This window comes from Polypterus senegalus, chromosome 12, assembly GCF_016835505.1.
Source record: "Polypterus senegalus isolate Bchr_013 chromosome 12, ASM1683550v1, whole genome shotgun sequence".
Classification (NCBI taxonomy): Eukaryota; Metazoa; Chordata; class Cladistia; order Polypteriformes; family Polypteridae; genus Polypterus; species Polypterus senegalus.
In genome coordinates this window covers 47175029-47192525 of record NC_053165.1, presented here as the reverse complement: position 1 = coordinate 47192525, position 17497 = coordinate 47175029, and the positions used below count along the sequence as shown (strand labels likewise).

Sequence of the window (17497 nt, the reverse complement as noted above, 5' to 3'; positions counted from 1 at the left end):
TCTGTACATTGCTGCAGTCATCTTTCCCTTTATCCTGACTAGTCTTCCAGTTCCTGCCTCTGAAAAACATCCCCAGAGAATGATGCTGCCACCACCATGCTTTACTGTAGGGATGGTATTGGCCTGGTGATGAGCAGTGCCTGGTTTCCTTTAAACGTGACGCCTGGCATTCACACCAAAGAGTTCAATCTTTGTCTCATCAGACCACAGAATTTTGTTTCTCATGGTCTGAGAGTTCTTCAGGTGCCTTTTGGCAAACTCCAGGTGGGCTGCCATGTGTCTTTTGCTAAGGAGTGGCTTCTGTCTGGCCACTCTACCATACAAGCCTGATTGGTGGATTGCTGCAGAGATGGTTGTCGTTCTGGAAGGTTCTCCTCTCTCCACAGAGGACCTCTGGAGCTCTGACAGAGTGACCATCGGGTTCTTGGTCACCTCCCTGACTAAGGCCCTTCTCCCCAGATCGCTCAGTTTAGATGGCCGGCCAGCTCTAGGAAGAGTCCTGGTGGTTTCAAACTTCTTCCACTTACGGATGATGGAGGCCACTGTGCTCATTGGGACCTTCAAAGCAGCAGAAATTTTTCTGTAACCTTCCCCAGATTTGTGCCTCGAGACAATCCTGTCTCGGAGGTCTACAGACAATTCCTTTGACTTCATGCTTGGTTTGTGCTCTGACATGAACTGTCAACTGTGTGACCTTCTATAGACAGGTGTGTGCCTTTCCAAATCATGTCCAATCAACTGAATTGACCACAGGTGGACTCCAATGAACCTGCAGAAACATCTCAAAGATGATCAGGGAAAACAGGATGCACCTGAGCTCAATTTGGAGCTTTATGGCAAAGGCTGTGAATACTTATGTACATGTGATTTCTCAATTTTTAAATTTTTAATAAATTTGCAAAAATCCCAAGTAAACCTTTTTCACGTTGTCATTATGGGGTGTTGTGTGCAGAATTCTGAGGAAAAAATGAATTTAATCAATTTTGGAATAAGACTGTAACATAACAAAATGTGGAAAAAGTGAATACTTTCCGGATGCACTGTAGATTCTCACATTTCTATTGCTTGTAACCACTTCTCTCTTAAAGCTGGTAGACAAAGTCAGCCTTTTCATGTTTCACAAATGTCATATATTAAAATAATAATTGTAGTATTATAATGATGATACCTTAATCAAAGTGACAGAAAAATCACTACACAAGATATCCGCACTATTACTAATAAATGACAATTTCATACAATAGGGAAAAAAACTAATTGTACAGCACAGTAAACAATACACTACATTTAGTTAGAAAGCAAGATGGCAACTACAGTAGCAGTATGACAAACAGCAGCTGGTCTACAGTTGATGCAATGACTACAGCTGTAGATACAGGAGGATAGCAGGTGGGTAGAAAGAATGATGAATCCTAAACCGATTTGTGAAAGGGTGTATTTTGAAAAATAACTCTGCTTGTCATATATACAGCAGAGCTGTATTGCTATTTCATGTTCCCATAAAGCAATGGTGTACAATCTTTAAATGCTTCATGGTTTGCAATATACTATGCTATCCTTATCCAGATCAGCCTTAATTTACTGTACATTGCACAAAATGTAAATCAGCTCTGAGATGCAAAGAAACTCTACACCCTCTTTTATTTTTGCCAACAGCAATGTATGAAAGTTTAATAACTAACCAATTGTGAAAACAGCATGTTACTTGTCTCCTTGAAATATACATGGATTACTTATGAACCGTGTGAAAATCCATTTCTGAAGTTTTGAATTCAATTTATTCAGTTTGCTTACCTTAGTCAGAAATAGTTTGCTGTTAAGTAGGTTAGACAGCTGGACAAGTCCTTGTTCTACAGTTTGTCGACGACAGTCCTGCACATCTAGATCCCGACGTAGAGGAGACTCCCGGTGGCCAGGAAAGAATATCCGTTCTGCATACATTTTATAATCAAGAAAAGGGATTCCAGTTCCTACCAGATCACTGGACATGTCCATCATCTCTGTCATCAAGTCTGCAAGGCATAATCAGAAAGTCAGCTGAAATTCAATCAAAAGTCTTCCCCCATCTTACCTTAATGAATCGTTTAGTCTGTTACTGCATATATTGTATGCGTATTCATTGTTAAGAGAGAAAATAGATAAATCACAACAATAATGACATGAAGTTATTCTTCTGCCATTTTATTTTATTTTTTTGTTTTAGTACCATAGGACATAATGCTGAATACTTTTAAGAATAGTTCTAATGCAAAATGTGTCAGTGATAATATGCTTCCTACTTGCACTAAGGCTGCACTCCACGCTCTAAATGTCATTGTACTGTTTCCGGTAATAGTGATACAAAAACCTTAAAAGTGACAACTTGACACGGCAGAAATTAGCGTTAGAGGCGAGTTAAACCTACTTGTGAGAACTGAATCACAATAATGAGAATGAATGTTACTTTTAACTCACAAAAAGATTTAATTGAGCCGTGGCTGTACTGTGACACCATTACCAGTATTTAGTATGTGAAAAAAGCTGTGATGCCAGTTATATTTACCTTATGACGGTCTAAAATAACGTAAAGAAAAACAAAAACTTTAAATCAAGGTTTTATTTTCTAAAATTACTAACTTCATGTAACAGTATAATCTCAAATAATGCAAAACATTCTTTAAAACAATCTTTTTATTTTGGTAGTAGCATTCAACCTGTCAAAGCTACTGTACATGTATGGTAATGTTTTTATTTGAACTTATTATACAATGTTGGCACAGTAACACAGGGGAGTGGGCAAGCCCAGTATTTTATTCACGAGAAGCATATTGTTAAAAAACGCTTCTTTGTTTCATCAGCAGCTTCAAAATGTACAAACATTCTAAGCAACCAGAGTGTTTGTAGTGCTTACTACAACAGTGAGAATAATGTAAATAGTAAGGAGGAAAATGTTAATATTAAGGTGAGAGCTGCTGCTGCGGACACAGTCACACCTGAAAGATAGTTAAAAAATCTTCTAGCATTGTTATACCATGGAAGTTTTTTTTATTTTTTTCTGTCCTTCTGCCATCGGACCTTACTTTTATTCTATGTTAATTAGTGTTCCCTTATTTTAATGCATATTTATTTTGTCTTTTTTCTCTTTCTTCATCGTAAAGCACTTTGAGCTGCATTATTTGTATGAAAATGTGCTATATAAATAAATGTTGTTTTTCTTTTCTTGACATTTATTTGCATATTATGTGCATCTTTCCTATTTGAAGCTGTAAAATTAGGACAAACACCTGAAGCTCATATTCCAAGTGACTAAACTCCACCAGTGTTTCCATGATGAATTAAAATTTTGACATTATACATGTATAACTAATACATACCAGTGAACTCTTTCTTGCAGCGATCTCTCACGCTGGTCTCCAAATTTTCAAGCTGAATCTGGACCTTTTTATAATCTCGCAGGGCCTGTTTGCTTTTCCTCCTTCAAGATTGAAAATTGAGAAAAAAAAAAAAAGCTCTTTTAATCTTTGATTAGAATTTCTTTCAACACATTTAATTTACCGCATTTTCCAAGTCAAAAATATCCTTTCTCTGTAGTAATTTTTTAAGGCAACTTTATATTTTCACTATAGAGATTACAATCATTTCTACTCCATAAGATAAATGAGCAAGACGGAAAAAATTTCAGAGTTTGGAGGTATCTCCTGATAAACATCTTCTGGAGCCCTATGTAAATTGATAATATCTATTCTCATTTTGGAACAGGACAAATATGTTTTTCGTCTCAACATCCAAAAAAGTATGAGCTCCTTTACAACTGTATGCACTGTCAATGATGGCCAACAACAGTGGCACTAAATGCTGCCCACAACGCATTTGAATGAAAGACTAGAGGGTTTTTTCTTTACTGTGGTGAGCATGAAAGTCCATACTGAGATTAGAAATACTAGACATCAAAAAGATTTTCAGGTGGCGATTCCACCTGGTGCTCCTAAGCTAACATTTAGGGCCTGTCTAAGCCTCAGAGTGAGACATTAAGCATATTCATACAGAAGAAGTTAGAAAATGGTTTATAGCTCCATCCAATCGCTTGCTTGGGGCAGGTTTTTTCCTTTTGATAAGAAAGATGGCGGTCTACATCCTTGTATTGACTGCAGTCAGTACATTTTTCTCATTCTTGCTCATTCATGTCATGCTGGAAGTCAGAAGAACATCGCACGAAGGAGGCTGTGTAAGGGAGGCATACATGTACAAATACTTGAACAAATAGTTTTCATTTTCAAATAATCCAAACATTTAAACAGTTTTTATTCACATCCCTAACAGGCACTGCACTGAAAGGTGGGAAAATAAAACTGCAATCAGATCACATTTCAGCAGTGTTGGAAGAATGGTGTATAGCATTTTGTTCAATTAAAAACATACACAATTACCTGTATATGAGGACTATGATGAGGACAATAAGAGCAACAATAGAAGCACCTACTCCTACTCCAATCTGTGCCTCCAGTGGAAAAGTGGATGGACTCGGAGTGTCATACTGGACTTTTCCCAGAGTGAATTTCAAATTGCCCATGAAGACCTGAAATTTAGATAGCAGTGGTGAAGGTGAAGGAAACAGGTTAAGTAGCTTAGAGGCCCATACTTAGTAAAAAAACGTTAAAACACAAGTCTGACTATCTTTTAAATTTGAATATTGGATTTCCCAACACATCCTCATTACTGCTGTGTTGATGGTTTACCAACAGAACGGCACAGCAAGTGGAACATAAATTTACCCAAGTTATCATAAAAAGCAAAAATACCAAACAGTTATGCTTACAATGAACTCTGGCAGAGAATCGGATATATCTCTCTTCTTTCTTCCTCTTGGTGAAGGTTGCTCTAGGGGAGGCTCACAGTAGAGGTGATTTCTAGTTAATGTCTTCATTGCACATATTCCATCACCAATCAGGGCCAAAACCTCATCTTTGGAGATTGCCAGGTCCAGATTTTCTCCCTAGTTATGCAAACACATAAAAAACAAATCAATAACCAGATATTCTGTATAGTTTAAGGTGCCTTATGCATCAACACTTGCTGGCTCCAAATACAGTCAGGCACAGAAGAACTAATGAAATGCCAAACGTCCCCTTGAAACAAATAAAGTTCTGTCTGTCTTTCTCTCTCTGATCTATCTGTCTAAAAGGAAAGCCCTATTGTTAAGCAAACACAACACAGAAAATGGTGAACTAAGTATGCTGACCTGCTTATTAACTGTGCTTAACATTATCAATCATTCGTAAAAACAGAAAAGTGAATGTATATAACATAGTTATGTAGTGATTACAACGGTTTTCATCTGCTTGGTACTGTCTTCATAATTTCCAAATGCTGGGGGTCTAAAGATAATGCATGTCAAAATGGGCTTGTACAGATTTCTTCCTTCTCACAATGAAACACTGCAAGGAATGAAACCATTGAAGAAAGGAACAGCAGATAGGAGTAGATCTTTTTACTTTTTTTTTTCCCCAATTCCAAATTTTCGATGATTAACATCTTGATGCAAATTTATACAGCATCATCACTATTTCTTCAAAAACCTTTGTAATTTGTGTGAATTTTATGTATACAAACCAATTGACTAATATACTATTTCTGATTTTTTTAAATTATTACGGTTTAGAAAATTTACCATAGTTGACTAGTCTACTGTTCATTTTGATTCTTCTGATGCATGAGATCAAGTAATAAGATCGAGAGGAAAACTAATGAATATTCAGCTTGACTGGGTAGTAAAACTAGTATGGTATATTTTTTTTACACTTGTCTTGCACTTTTCATGTGTTATGTTGTATATGTATATACTATGCAGGACTTGATGTTATTTTAAAACAAAGAAGAGGATAGGACTGGTGAGCTTTATTTGGCTGAAGGGCCTGTTCTTGTAAGACTGTTCTAATACACTATTTGTGAAAATGTTGCACTGTGGTCCCGTGAAGCATTAATTCAGACAACTATATGCGCATATACAGTGTATGAATGGTTTGACAAGCCACTTGATTTTACTTGAATTTAAAAGTCACAAAAATCATAAAGACAGCAGCACTGTAGCCTTTGCAGAAATTAAAAGGAATTTTAAACATCTAACTATGACAAAACATCAAAGATGAAAGGATTTTTAACTATTACAAACTATCACCTGGGAACTAATTAAAGATAAAATATCTGGTATCTGGCATTAAGACTCTTCTTTCTCAATTACCTCAATTGTATTCAATAAAGTGATATTTAAAATCTTCTGTTTATAAAAATTTCAATTAAAATTCTATTTGCTGTCATTACATGACAAAAGGGGTATGTGGCTAGTCTCACTAGTATAAACACATGCAATTACAATACAGTATATGGTTGAATGTCACAGAAGATACAACACAAATTACAATTAACAACAAACAAATGTATCTATCAAGAACTAGTGGCACGGTAGTGTAGTGGTTAGGGCAGGAGATTTAAGGCAGCAAAAAGCCCAATTTGACTGCCAAGTCCAATATGACCTGATTAGTAGGAAGCTGGCAATACTTTCCCCGGATACTTGAACTAGGGGAGTCAGACCCTCTAACCAAAGACTAGTGCCCCTGTCTCCAAATGCGCACTTTTCTTCAAGACAACGGAAGACAGAAAACATGTGCCGGGACTGCTAGATCATCTAGTGGTGGGGGAGTTAGAGGTCAGAGGGCAGCACCTTCTTGTCTAGCTGCTAGAGGGCTGCACACAGTATGTAACTATAGTGGGTCAAACAGTATTGTTGGTTCAAGTTTGAGGTCATCCTTATTAACTTTCACTTCTAAGTTTATTGATGCCTGCACATTTATTAGTTTCTGGTGCCAACTCACAATAACTAGCGCATAACACTAGAATTATCAGAGCCTACGAAAAAACTCATAGATCCATGCCACCTTAAATCGCTTTGCACCTCTCCATCAGTGTCTTTTGTCCTGTAAATGTGTCGATAAGCAGCAAGCTGCCTACTATCACATCACCCCACCGCTGCACAGTTTTCTCAGCTCAAGTCGGTTTACCTGCGTGTCAGTTGCTTAGAGTTGTATAGAGTGAGAAGTCAAGCAAAATGACACCTTTTATAAATACTATATTGTTATTTGGAACACATGCATTTCATGTGTGTTCCGTGTCTACAACGATCTATGTAAACAAATTCGTTAAAACAGAAATGTTTTTCATGTTTTAGTAATAATTGACAAAATGTAGACATGAACTGTATAATGTGTGAAGCCTGAATTCCAAATATCAAAGAAACACTTTCACAAAAGGTACAAATATACTGTAACAGAACAAATGCACTTCTATTCAAGAATATAACTGCAGAAAAATAACCTGTATTAGGGTGCGACATTGACACACATTTGCTACAACCGCTTCGGTGGCGCAACAGTATCAACTGTTGACTGGTAATCAAAACTTCATGGGTTCGGTCCCGGACGAGTGCGTTTTCAGAAGTAAGCTGCTCTTATTCTTACTATTTTAGAATAAAAACATACATTTGATTTCAGTCTGTAACAGCCGGTGTACATTTATGATACTTGTAAAGGTTAGCTTTGCTTTTTTTTTATTCAGTTTTATCCTTTCATGAAATGCATGTGTTCCAAATAACGATATAGTATTTATAAAAGGTGTCATTTTGCTTGACTTCTCACTCTATAAACTCTATAAAACTCACTCAAGCAACTGACACGCAGGTAAACCGACTTGAGCTGAGAAAACTGTGCGCCGATGGGGGATGTGATAGCAGGCTGCTGGCTGCTTATCGACACATTTTAAGGACAAAAAACGCTGACGGAGAGGTGTGGTGTGTTTTAAGGTGGGACAGATCTACAAATTTTTCGTAGGCTCTGGTAATTCTAGTGATAAGGGCCACCACAAAAGACAGACTGTCTGAGCTCTCGAAAAACTGATCTGTTGAACTAAACTTCAGTAAAAACTTCCTAATAATACAACAGATGTAAGAGCACATTGTTTATTAGTATTTTCTTAGTTATGTTAAAATGTTTGCCTATATATTAGTGCATTGTCAATGGGAGGTTTTATTATAACCCCCACAAGCTAAATTGAAAATGTAATATTTGTAGTTTAAGATCTGCCTTGTTGATGGTAAGGCATGCAGGACAAACAGTTTCAAACTGTAATGAATGTATTGAGGTACTAAAGTGAAGCTGATAGTTTGCCATAGAAAAGTAACTGAAGTTTAACAAGAGAAAGCTAAAATCATAATGAAACAGAGAAGAAACCTTTATTCCCTTTTGTTTTTCATTCTGCATGTGTAATAACATTTTTTATGAAATTTTGTGACTTGTTCCTTTTTTATATTTTCACTAAACTTTTAAAACAAACTTTTTGGACTGAGCAATTTCTTTGTTACTCGTTTGACTCATACTGGATTCTGCCTTGTCAACGCAGTACAGTGGAACCTCAGGTCACAACCATAATTCGTTCCAAAACACTGGTTGTAACCCGATTTGGTCGTGACCCAAAGTAATTTCCCCCATAGGATTGTATGTAAATACAATTAATCCGTTCCAGACCGTACAAACTGTATGTAAATATATATTTTTTAAAGATTTTTAAGCACAAATATAGTTAAATATACCATAGAATGCACAGCGTAATAGTAAACTAAATATAAAAACATTGAATAACACTGAGAAAACCTTGAACAACAGAGAAAACTAACACTGCAAGAGTTTGCGCTATAGCGGTACGAACCGCTCGCTAAAAACACTTTATTTTAAATAAGTTTTAAGCACGCGAAAAAAATAAACATTTGAAAAATCCGTAATTTAATAAACCACCAAGAAAAGTAACATTGCAACAATGCACACTACGAACTGATTGCTGTAAACAGAAGTGGAGGTTAAAATCCAACAGAAAAAAGTCTTCATTAAATACGAGGTTAAAACCATGCTCGGATCTGTCTCTTTAAAAACAAGCCTGGTGCATTCTTTAACTGCCTTCTCGGCCTTATGTGTCCAGCCCTCTCTCTCTCGTGTGTGTGTGTGTGTGTGTGTGTATGTATGTGTGTCTCTCTCTCTCTCTCGCTGCACAGGGAATGCATAGGGAGAGAATGAACACATGTGGAAATCATCGGCACGCACAAACCAAAAGGGAATCTGGCTTGTTCGTACACCGAGTGTGTGGTCGTGAACAGATGCAAAAGATTGGCGAACTTTTTGGTCGTAACCCAATTTGTACGTGTTCAGAGACTTGACTGAACCGAGGTTTCATTGTACCTGGCTGACTTTGGGAACCTAGAAAAGATGCAGTTAACACAGTCATTGTTATAAAGCAATATTTCAGTTTTGCCAAGCTCACTTTAGAATAAAGCAGCCACAATGATCAAACATGAAACATCCTACCTTAAACCCGTGCTACATAAACAGTAGTACAACAAGAAGGAAAATAAAATAATAATAAAAATAAAAAAACAGCCCTCAGATGTAAGATGGTGGGATGATATTTTTTAAATCATCTTTATGTTAACCCTTGGCCTCTAACTCAAAACATCTATAAATTATACAAATTAAAATTATATTAAAAATAATACCAGAACAGTCTACATCAAAAAAACAAAACACAAAAACATGAATTATGTTAACAAGAATCACAAAGGAAAACTTGGTTAAAAAAATACTTGAAAGGGCCATAAAAGAGTAAAAAAAACCTTCTCTGTTATAACCAAATTAAAAGCTTTTACCTCAACGGAGATGACACTGCCTGATGTGTGGCGATATGGCTTGCTGCTATCACTCAGGTTCTTCAAAACAGGATTATCCTCATATGAGAAGCTAGTCTGACTGACTGAATTGAAGTCAAATCGCAGGTTGTCCATTATGAACTCCAATTTCACTTCAGCATTTTGTGGAACCGAGTCAATTGCTGGGGTTTTACACAAAATCAGCGAAGAAGAGTTGACAGTACAGGTTTCTATAAACTGAACAAAATGTAAAAGCATAAATGTTGCTGTTATAATAGATACAAAATGTCTATACAAATGAAAAATGTAACAAATACTATATTCACATATATAAGAAATTCTACAGTACACTTGAACAGTATCTTTCATTTGAAAACAATTTACTTGAGGTATGACGAAGCCATGATTACAAAGTGCTTAAACACAGTATATAATTAGGTTAATGGTCTCTGAATTTGCATCCTGTTTTAACTCTTCAATATTTCTAGCTCTGCTCTTGGTATTGTGTCCTGCTACTCAAGAAAAATCCAACAAGCACATCCTTGCCTTTCAATCCTTAGGCCTTAGTAAAAAATTTTGGAAAAGACCATCCACTTTTAATTAATAAATGAAATACACATATTCTAAAAGGGAATACTTCAAGCTTCAGTCCAAAATGAACAACCTCTCATCAAGGAAATATGCAAGGAAAAAACACACACACACACACACACTGCATGGCTTACCTGTTGATGAAAACATTCAGTGTTCTGGGGATATCTGGCATCGGGAACAATCCGGCGGTGTCGTTTTAGCAACCTACTAAGCAAAGCTGCCCTCCTAGTTCTCCAGGACTCTTTTGGAGAAATGGTCACCTGGATTTTCGGCTGCTGAACGACATCCAGGGTGCTTCCGAATACATGAATCATACGCCCTCCACTGGAGAAAGGGGGGGAAAAAGTATGCAATTTATCTGTATTTGCACTTGGGTTTAAATAAAAAAGAGCATTATGTGAAAAGCAAGATCACAGGCTTTCACAATATTAAGAAAGCGAGAAAAGACTACCATTACCATAAAAAGCTCCTGGATGGGCCTGCCTGAGTAATGTTGGGGTCTTCAGTGTAGTGGTAGAAAGTATTTTGCAGGTGCCTTTCTTTCTGCCCATAGCGGATGGTAACAGTAGCTTCTGCTGTGCCGTTACTTTTTCCTGTCAAGCATTCTATCTTATCTTCATGGAGCACAGAGGGTCTTTGGAAAAATCACCCATGGAAAAGAAAATGGAAAAAAACTATGAAAGATGACTATACACAGATGAAGATTAACTAAACAGATATGCCAAACACAATGCAATTGCTAATTAGGTTTACAATAATACAAAGTTATATTTTAATATATTCACAATTTACTAAATATTCAATGGATCCTGTTAATGAAATGAAAAGCTAGGAATTATTAATATAGACAGTGTCACAGAAAAAAGTGATAAAGACTTTACTGTGAAAGGTAGTATTCATTTTAATATACCACACTTTACACTAACACCCCAGACAGCTGTACACATTTATAAGGACAGTTGAAACAAAATAGAGGACATTTTAATAAAACTCAAAAACCCAAAGTACACAACATAAATGACTATAAAGACAGACACATACATATAAACACAGTTTACAAGTACACAGATAGGTGTTTGATTACATAAATCACACACAAACACACATACATACATACTGTACATACATCTATCACAGGCCAATGATGTAGGATGTCACTTCCAGTTTTTAGATACCTGAATCCCCCACTTTCACCTCACCAAACCTCATAAAAGGCACAGTTTGGTCAGACTTCTGTCTATAAAGAAATCCTTTGGTGAAAGCTTTTATTGCTCAACCTTCACAATATATGGGGACAATCATTCAGTGCACCAATCCTTCACCTTTGCTCATCTGTTCCTATTAGAATAATCAACCTTAATAAAAGGATAAGGTGTCTGTGTGTCTGTCTGGATGCTATGTCTCTGTCATTCCAAAAGATGGCTCAGCTTAAACATTTATATAAATAAAATACACTACACTTGTTATTCCAATAGGTGGCACGTAACAAAAATTGACACTGCTTTTACAAATCCCATAACACAAGACATGCATGTATGCATTGCAAGGTGCATTGCAAATGTTAATGCTGAGGTCTACATTGATTACTTCAATTTCAACCATTGTTAGAGGAGTAGCACAGAATGTGTGTGTATATATATATATATTTATTTTTTTTACTTATATATTCTGTTAGCCTTTAGAAGCTGCTAAACACTATAGGGTACTCACTGCCATTGGCACAATATTATAATGCTGATGGTCCAGCTATAAAGCCTGAATATAAAAGCAGTGAATTTCATGTAATGTGCAGAGAAGCACTGTGGATAATGGGTGGTTTGGATCCCCAAAATTTGAACATATACTGATATACACAATCATTTCAGACTCGAATATATTTGAGTTGTATAGCTTGTACATACACAAACATTAAATATACACACGTAAAATGGATCTGCTACTTTCATTTTATTTCCTTCTTGTTATTTATACAATATGATTCAGGAAAGGCAATTTAATTCCTTGTATTATCACAAAGCTAAAAGTGATACTGTATGGATAAGACTTTAGCGTCTTTTCATAAAAGAAACCTTCTTCCACTAAAATGGGAAAAGAATTTCACAGAACTTACTACTTAATACAATTTTTTTGACATATTAAATGTGTCAGCACTCACATGGCACAAGGGACGTCTCCTACAAAAATGCTTATCTCACTGGGTCGTCCTGTCAGCAACTTGGCACCTCTGATAGTGAGATTGGTTCCACCAGCTTTAGGGCCCCTCAGTGGGGTAATGCTATCCAAAACAGGGTCCTAAGTCAAAGTATATTAAATTTGAGCTCACAGCTAACAATTAAACATTCACTTCATCATAAGAGAAATACTGCACATTTTATATCTCATTACCAATAAAATCTATATTATTAAAACAATGTCAATGTGTAAGAAATTAGCCTTGGATATTCCCTATGGCCAGATTTTTTGCTAAAAAGGTTTAAAGTGGATAAAATGGCTGCTACACAATCCCTAACTAACAGTACTTGCCTTCACATAGGTCAGTGATATTTTGGCTAATATTTTTAAACAATATCAATACAGGGCCAATTCAAATAATGACCTCCAAAATGTAAAAGAAAGAGAACATATTAGAAACATTGTCCAGTTAGTTAATCTTTTTAGGTTATGGCAAAACACTTCATTTTCTAAACATCAAAGACATTCAGCAAAACATTGTGACATAACTGAATAAAATACTAGGGGGTAAATGGCTATGCTTACTTGATAGGTAAAAACTTGTGTAGAGTCACCATGTCCACCTCCATTCACCTCAACAGACACATGACCAGATTTTGGGCCATCACTGGCTGTAGTGATACAGACAATTCTGTGAAAATAAAAGTCATATTTTATCAGTGAAGCGTATTTGCATTAATGTTATATCATGTATACTGTAATTATACTGATTTTCTACTCTGCCTATGATTTTTCAGATGTGGCTAATGATAACATAGACACAGGTGTTTCAGCAAGCTGTACATATTGTAAAATGCTTTAATAGGCAATAGCAAATAGTCATGCTGAAAGGTAAATCATCATTCCAGTTTGACGTGTCGTGCACTCTGGAGGAGGTGCTCTTCAAGGACCTTCTGTATTTAGTTGCATTTATCATTCCCACAATTCAGACCAGTCTCTTTGTACCTGCTGCTGAGAAGCACTGCCATAGTATCATGCTGCCACCATCATGCTTTAACGTAAGGATGGTATTAGGATTGTGATGAGCAGTGCCTGATCTTCACCAGACATTGTGTTTGGAGTTTTTGTCTCATCAACCTACACAATCTTTCCTCACACTTCCAAAGTTCTTTAAAACGTCAAATGCCTTTTACCCTAAAGTGGATTCCATTGTGCCAGTCTACCATAAATACCTGATTAATGGATTGCTTCTTAAATGGTAATCCTTCTGACAGATTCTCCCATCTCAGAAGAGGACTTCTGAAGCTCTATTAAAGTGGCCACTGAGTTCTTGGTCATTTCCTTGGCCAAGTTGCACCTTACATACACAGGTGTGTGCTTTTATAAACTATGTCCAGTCAATTCAATTTGTCACCACTGGACTCCAATCAAAGTTCTACATACATTTCAAGAATAATTAAAGCAAACAAGATGGACCTGGGGCGGCATGGTGGCGCAGTGGTAGCGCTGCTGCCTCGCAGTAAGGAGACCCGGGTTCGCTTCCCGGGTCCTCCCTGCGTGGAGTTTGCATGTTCTCCCCGTGTCTGTGTGGGTTTCCTCTGGGCGCTCCGGTTTCCTCCCACAATCCAAAGACATGCAGGTTAGGTGGATTGGCAATTCAAAATTGGCCCTAGTGTGTGCTGGGTGTGTTTGTGTGTGTCCTGCGGTGGGTTGGCACCCTGCCCAGGATTGTTTCCTGCCTTGTGCCCTGTGTTGGCTGGGATTGGCTCCAGCAGACCCCCGTGACCCTATTCGGATTCAGCGGGTTAGATAATGGATGGATGGAAGATGGACCTGACCACAATTTGGAATGCTTTAGTAAAGTATCTGAATACATATATAAATAAGAGATTTCAGTTTATGATTGTTAGCAAATTTGCAAACATTTCTGAAAACATGTTTTCACTTCGTCGTTACTGTGACATTTTATGGAGAGATACACAAAAAAAGAAATTTCATTGTATTATGTACAAGTTTAAAATAAAATTGTATTTACAGATATATTTAAAAAGTAATAATGAACTAGATTCCATTGTATATAAAACCTAAAGGATGAAAGTCTGGCAAAAGGAACTATTCCTAAAATAATACACACCTAGTAGAGATCTCATATCTTTGAGGGTCCACAGTACATCGCATTCCCGCCACTGACACTGTATGCTCAACATCCTGAAACTTCTGTCCAAGATTTGAACCAGTAATTGTAACTGTAGTTCCACCTTCCACCAGACCAGACAAAGGGTCAATCTAAAAAGTAACAGGCAATGTCACAAAGTCTGCCACGCTTGCATATTGTATGTAAGAACAAGTTATGAGCCACTAGTAACGGATCTGTTAAATAAAGTAGCAGGAGTACTCACAGAGTCAATGACAGGTGCAGGGCATGTCTGCTCAATCTCTCTGGTGCAAGATTCGCTGTAAATACAGCTGGACTGTTCACCTCCACACCACACACAACTATACCTGCTATCTGCAGTGTGACAACGGCTACAGTCGGACCGTCCCACCGAGCAGTTGTATAGGGTCACTAAAACCAAAGAGTGAGACATCGGTCTGAGTGTCAACAGCAAAACAGACACTCATTCACAAGCATAATTGTAAATAACATTTAAAGTAATTTTGCCACTATAACTACACAGTAAACTCTTAAATAACTGCACCATCAAAATGTCAATTAAGAGTTGCAAAAAGCTTTCAATGATTATATCAGAGTAGTCTGCCCATTCCATGTAACATATAAACTTTGAAATGACACTGGACTTTTTGAATACCTGAACTTCCAATGAAACTCTCCACTGCATATGAAAACCCATGAAATTCTGAATAGGTTTATAGGGTCATTATTGTTATGTGTACAGTGGGAAACCTTATAATGCTCCTTTAACACTGGAATCCCAAGTGATTTAATAAACCAGAGGGTTGTAAGTTTGTTAAAAATGGAGAGCAAATAATCCACATATATTAGTGAATATACCTTAACATAATGACATTCTGTGCATCGGCAGCTGATCACTTGATACTGTCCATAAATCTGTACAGTGCAGAGGTTTAAAAGCCAGTTGAGACCTTAAGTATCAGCAGCAATATGCTGACATCATGTTTTGTAAAGTTTTATTTATCACAGATTGGCTTGAAATCTATGATAAATACGCTTCAATTTCCACATAAAACAGAGAGCTTTGCAACAATATGTGGTATGTGCACCCCAAGAAACGTGTTGTTGTTACAGCCTTTATTTGTCGAGCAATAGAATAAACCAAACCTCCATACATTTACTGTAAACTTGATCAAAAAATTGGGTTGACATATCAAGACCTTCAATTTCCTCGAGAATGGAAGCATTCCAATAATATGCATTGCTTCTTTGTATGCTGCCTGTCCTCTAGAATTCGGTATTGTTGGTATAGCCCTGTCTGTTGCAACGGTCAGGGGACTGTATGTGGATTGATGTCAATGTTAACCAATATGTTTAGCATCTGCATTTAGCAAGAGTTATTGCTTGTCCATTCTTCTGATGGATAAACAACTTAAGTATTATTGGTTTCTTTACTTACTTGCATACATATTCTTGCCATTTTAATATCTTTTTCAATCTTGTTCCTGTGCATGCACTTGTATATTTTCTTGTGCTATTCTTTAACATTTTGGAGAGGCATTGTGGTTAGTATTCTGCCTGTTCTATCTTTTTGTTGTGGAATGGGTGTCTGCTGTTACACTACTAAAAAGACTTATTTTAATTACATTTAGTTTTTTTTTTCATTTTAATAAGAAAATGCAAAGATTGCATAAAAATTAATTTCCTTTATTTCATTTATCTTCTCTTTTCATACTATATTTACCCATTTTTAAAATAGTGTCAATATGGTGATATATTGTAAAGTACCAGGCAAAAGTTTAAAGTTGAATTTGTGATGAATAATAGGACATATGAGGTCACTTGATAATATACAGTAATATATTACTGCTTACAGTTTACAAAGATATGCTCAGACAGGTTAACCAATTAAAAAAAACTTTAATCATTTCATAAAGTGGTTTTTATTTGCTTCATTTTCTTTTTTGTTTTCTTCATTCTGTATGTTCTTAATATTTACAAAGACAATGTTAAAAAAAAAGTATTCATCTCTCTTTGCACCCTGATGTCATCTGTTATATTACATGGTGCTATTCACAGCTGACAAAATTGGAAAAGTGAATTTATACTGAATCTGAGAAACTTGATAATAGTTAAAAAAATTTTCTACCAGCGATCAATTCTAAATTTCAAATGGCCATTTTTAGCCTTAGGTCTTAAAAATCCCTTGGCTTGAATTGACTGCATTGTTTTACGGCCAATTCTCAAGCCTGCTAACCTAGTGGGTAAAATACCAACAAAAACTGAAACAAACTTTTTAATAAGCATATAAAACGAAGTTGTTAGATTGTGAAAAATATTCACCTTCCCTAGGGTTAATCTCGCTAACTGCCTATAAACATTTTATATTGCTTATTACAGACAATTAAACTATTTTTTAATGTTGGGAGAATGAGAAATCCTAATCAGGTTACTTGGACTTAAGAAAAGGCAACTGAAATTCTAGCATAAAAGTGATTTAAAGTACCCATTTCATATGCAGTCCTTCACAACTAACAATGTGTGAAAAGCCAGGCTTCGATAATAAGCAGAACATTTCTGGTTGGAATCAATGAAAATAAGAGCAAAATTAACATATTATAATCGTGTGTAAAGTAAGAGAAAAATATTATCTCTATCAAACACCTCTACATGCAAGCCTTAAATATTCCATCTATATAGATGAGTTGGTTCCTTGCTAGGTCACCTACCATAGAGATCCTGAGAACTGTCTACCAGGTAAGTGTCTCTCCTCTTGATGTAAACTGTGGCATTATACTCCTCCTGTGGGGCAGAGTACGTGTACTGCAAAGAGAGTTGGCAGAAGCTAAAGTAAATAAAACAGGCAATTTATTTAC

The 17497-nt window shown here is 36.4% G+C and overlaps 1 protein-coding gene and 1 long non-coding RNA gene across 6 annotated transcripts in view; one reads left to right on the top strand and one right to left on the bottom strand.

Annotated features, from left to right (window-relative positions):
• Positions 1–17497, bottom strand: part of plxnb1b (plexin b1b) — a 308635-nt gene that overhangs the window by 21084 nt on the left and 270054 nt on the right. For all 5 annotated transcript variants that reach the window (XM_039771079.1, XM_039771083.1, XM_039771080.1 and 2 more), the window contains 12 exons: positions 17351–17444; positions 14887–15053; positions 14622–14773; positions 13073–13178; positions 12471–12607; positions 10773–10949; positions 10447–10639; positions 9722–9958; positions 4796–4972; positions 4407–4555; positions 3354–3454; positions 1795–2012 (listed from right to left, as the gene is read on the bottom strand). In XM_039771079.1, coding sequence (XP_039627013.1) covers positions 1795–2012; positions 3354–3454; positions 4407–4555; positions 4796–4972; positions 9722–9958; positions 10447–10639; positions 10773–10949; positions 12471–12607; positions 13073–13178; positions 14622–14773; positions 14887–15053; positions 17351–17444 — 1908 coding nt within the window. The remainder of the gene's footprint in view (positions 1–1794; positions 2013–3353; positions 3455–4406; positions 4556–4795; positions 4973–9721; positions 9959–10446; positions 10640–10772; positions 10950–12470; positions 12608–13072; positions 13179–14621; positions 14774–14886; positions 15054–17350; positions 17445–17497) is intronic.
• LOC120540377 overlaps positions 1–17497 on the top strand; it is a 196207-nt gene that overhangs the window by 135291 nt on the left and 43419 nt on the right. The gene's annotated exons all lie outside the window — the stretch shown is intronic.